A 4,076-nucleotide genomic window follows, 5' to 3' on the forward strand; every position below is an offset into this window, starting at 1 on the left:
CAGTCTACCAGCTCGTCTCTGAAGTTATAAGGGATTTTGTGAACAAACAGTTTCATTTTCATTTTTTCACTGAGGGCTTACTGCAGGTCTTGAAAAGAGATCCAACATAGACCTCGTTTCCAGAATCCTTTACAAGAATTTTTGTTCTTCTTATCACGCTGCTGCCATATCAAAGCGCGTGGTATCCACTCTGGCTGTTTCCCTTGGATTCCACCTGGGGCATGCGGATACTGATGTAAGGTTCCATACGACATTTCATCTGGAATGTGAGTATCCTTTAAAAATTCAACAAAGTCTTTCCCGATCTGGCTGTGCAGTACAAAGTTAACAAATTGTCGTATCGCAATAATGTGGGTTAGTCCCTTATAAATTGTAATGTTGTGAGGTGGAGGGGGTTTCTTGTCACCGGTAACGAACTTATTGTTGATAAAACGGTGGATGAACTTCGTGCGGTTCTGAAATTTTTTTGCTACAGGTTTACTGCCAATATTGTTGTGGTTTTTAAGAGTTCGCAATGCTCTCACAATTTCCTTGTTATCATAAAGTGGAAAATCTTGTCCAACTAAACTAATATAATATTTCCATTTCACAGAAGACTGTAAAAGCTCTTCCATACAATTGAGCTGAGCTTGAACCAAACTAAAATGTCCCCAGAAAACACTTGTCCTATTGGTGACGACAAAGACATTTGGAAGACAGCGTATCATAGTCTTTATGGCTCTCAGCAAGGCGTCTGGGGATTTTGTGTCGATATGAATGCAGTACACATTGTTGGGCATATAGATTGCTTGAAGAATTCTCTCCACTAAACGTGCACTTTTGTATAATGTTATGGAGTAAGCGATGGGTAGCTGCTTTTCTTCTTCGGACACAGGAGGATGGCGGAAATGGTGTCTTAAGACTTGAGCACAGTCCTGATTGGGAGTGTACTTGGCGTTAATTTCTGAATCAGGTGGTGTTCTAGTAACAGTTCCCTTTAGCTTTTCCTCACCGGATATAAGCTTCTGGCACCTTTCCCACTTCCTGGCCTGCAAGTGATAAGATTCTAACTTACATAAGTAAATCAGTAGTTACGTATTTCATAAAACATAAACTAGTTTGAACCCAGGAGTTAAATACCTTAATGGATTTTCGAGAAGGACGATTGGCAGTGACTGACGTTCGGACAACCTGAGCGTAAGTCATCTTCAGAGTCAAGTGACGGTTGGAAGTACAAGCAAATGTAGTGATGCAGTTAAAGTTTTCTGTCAAGTTAAAGTTTTCTGTCAAGTACTCGTTTGTAAGGCGCAGGTAGAGGTAGGCAACAGTTTAATGTAGTTTGTATACCAGGTTTTAAGTGCAAGGCTCTGGTAATAGTTCCTACAGTAGGTAAAGCATGCAGTACCCTGCGATCAGGTTCCACTTTTGTTAGGAGAAGAAGAAACGAAAAAAGCGAGCGCCGACCAAAGAGGACATGACAGCGATGCTCAATTGGGCCTGATCGCAGGTTAAGCATGTGGAAGAGTCCCAGTCGATATTGTCTTTTGCTCTTGAATGGTGTTCTGCAATATTGCTATTGAGATCACCATTCGCTGGTTTCTGTTCTGTAAGTCGTTTATTTATATTTCTGCCAGTTTTACCGAAATAAGAGGCCTGGTAATCGCAGCATGTGATCTTGTATACTCCTCCCTGTCTGTCCTTGGGGTCGTCTCTGGCTTTGACATAAGTTAATGAGCGTCATAAAGTCGTGGGAAACGCGTATGCGTGCGATAGCTTCAGTCCCTCTTATGTACGGTATTGTCGTTGTGGTAGCGGTTGACGTAGTAGGACTGTTGTCGTTTTGTCTGATGTATGTGTTGCGTTTGAAGACATCTGTGCTACAGTTGTTCTTCCTAAAAACGTTGTTTTTAAAAGTACTCGGTTTCGTTAGGTAAACTATCGGTTGAGTCCCAAACTATCGATATGCTCGCCTCATGAAGGTTCTTATAGTGGTCGCTTTGTGTGTCCTGGGATTGTAAGATGTTTGCCGGGTTCAATAGTTCAGTGGTAACACGTAACCAAGTAGTCTAGAAAAGGTATTTCTGTTTCATTCGATCTAATTGGTGAAGTGGATGTCAGCATTTTGCTTAATAAGGTGTTTTTACTGAGAATTCTTCCGTTCTTTGTGGACTGCCGCATAGTATCGTCATCGTGACGTAGCCATAGGGGTAGTGTTAGCTTTTATGTTGTTAAGGCCTATTCCACGATGTTTTGCATGACAGTTTCATCCACAACAACGGAAACGATTACGGGTGAGATTTTAGCTGTCTTGTGAATTTGTCGGTAGTATTTTCCGTTGTATTGAAAGTACGTTGAAGTTAGGCACAGGTGTAATAAGTCTCCATCTATCTGTGGGTAGTGGTGGTTGAAACAAGGATTTGTTGATGCTAGTCTTGTTGTAGTCTATGGCTAATTGGAGTAATATGCTGGTAAAAAGTGACGTAACATCAAAAGATACTAACAGCGCCTTATACTTGAAAGCTGGGATAAAATTTTACAAACATAACTTAACAGAAAATCTTAACTACACACAACAGTTTTTCCTCTCAGCTTTCAAACTTACTGCGACCATCACTTACAAGCCGGATCATAATTCACCAATCACCACGCACCATCCTCACAAGGAATCATGTTACTTTTCACACTACCAATCGCAATAAGGACCAGAGCATCACTACATTCGTTTGAATTTTCAACCGTTACTTGACTGTGATGATGACTTCCGCTCAGACTGTCAAAGTGACGTTACTCACTGTCAACCGTCCTTCTCAGGACTACTTTCACCGAGACGATCAAATTGTATCTAGTTATGTATTTCCTGTTGACCTGGAAGGCATTTAGTGAAGTAAGCCAGGTGATTAGTCGGGGTTATTCACTCGGAACAAGGGGCTCATATCCCCGAGGGACAGCTAACATTCTTATTTGTCCGTTGTTGAGATTTAACGCAAGAAAGCTTAAATAACGAAAAACTTATTTTGTACTTGGTGGAGTTGTATTTTAAAACTATTTTTAATGGCATTTTGTAGGCGGTGACATTTCGAGTATAAACATGTTTTTCTGATTTGCGGTTTTCTGAATCTTTTAACAGCAATGCGTAGACAACGTGTTTTGTGTAATGGTAAACGGTAGGATTGAATTTAGTTTTGTATTATTTACACAACAATACGTGGAGACATTTCCTTTTGTCTGCTGGTATGCGTTGTAAACAGGTTTGTCACTTTTGTATATTGAGAATGCATTCATTACACTACACGTGGTTCAACGGCTGCTGTTCAAATTTTGGGAAATGTGAGCACTCGGCTAGCATTATTTGTACTGAAGCAACGATGAGCGATAAGTGAAGGTGAAGTCTAGGGTTTTTGGAGTGTCCTTACAGTTTTGGAGCCTTACTACAAAGGGGAAGATTTATATTCTCCCTCCTCTTCATAATCTCATCTTCTTTTACACCTTCCCATTCTACAATACAGTACAATACAATAAAAGTTTATTGTGAAAATACACTTAGCTACAATAAAGGCGTGCTTTCACAGACGTAACCAAAGTCGGGGTCTGTGAAAGGGCGCCAGCTAATTTACAGGTATTCCACAAACAAAATAAAATTAAAATTAAAAGTTTAAAAACTAAAAGTGGAATATATTGTAATTAAGATGGTAACAATAAAATCTAATAAATATATATTATATCTAACTAAATACTAAATTCAATAAAGAAGCATCGAAATTATAAAAATTGTACTAGGTCAATTTGTCTAATGGATCTCTTAAAAGACTTAAAATTCGTTATGTTTCTAAACATGCTCGGATGTGAATTCCAGAGTTTCGGACCAATATAACGGACTGCGTTCAAGCGATATGTAGTAGACTTTGGCTTGGGTAGCGAGAGAATATAGTCACCTCTTAAATTATAACTAACGTTCTTCCTATGAACTATCAGGTCTTGTATACTTTTGGGCGCTAAGGAATTGTGAACGGCATTAAAAATAGACAATGTAATTTTAATTTTAATCTAATTCTATAATCCAGTGCTTTTCTATTATGATCAGCAATTGTTTTCAGCCC

The 4,076-nt window shown here is 39.2% G+C and overlaps 1 protein-coding gene across 1 annotated transcript; it reads right to left on the minus strand.

Annotated features, from left to right (window-relative positions):
• Positions 1–77: 77 nt before the first annotated feature.
• LOC137972847 (N-acetyllactosaminide beta-1,6-N-acetylglucosaminyl-transferase-like) lies at positions 78–1,185 on the minus strand. Its single transcript, XM_068819545.1, has 2 exons — positions 1,120–1,185; positions 78–1,028 (listed from the first exon to the last, which is right to left on the minus strand). Exons 1-2 carry the CDS (start codon positions 1,183–1,185, stop codon positions 78–80), a joined length of 1,017 nt encoding a protein of 338 aa, XP_068675646.1.
• Between the last annotated feature and the right edge of the window lie 2,891 nt (positions 1,186–4,076).

The sequence above is a fragment of the Montipora foliosa genome, chromosome 10, assembly GCF_036669935.1.
Source record: "Montipora foliosa isolate CH-2021 chromosome 10, ASM3666993v2, whole genome shotgun sequence".
Classification (NCBI taxonomy): domain Eukaryota; kingdom Metazoa; phylum Cnidaria; class Anthozoa; order Scleractinia; family Acroporidae; genus Montipora; species Montipora foliosa.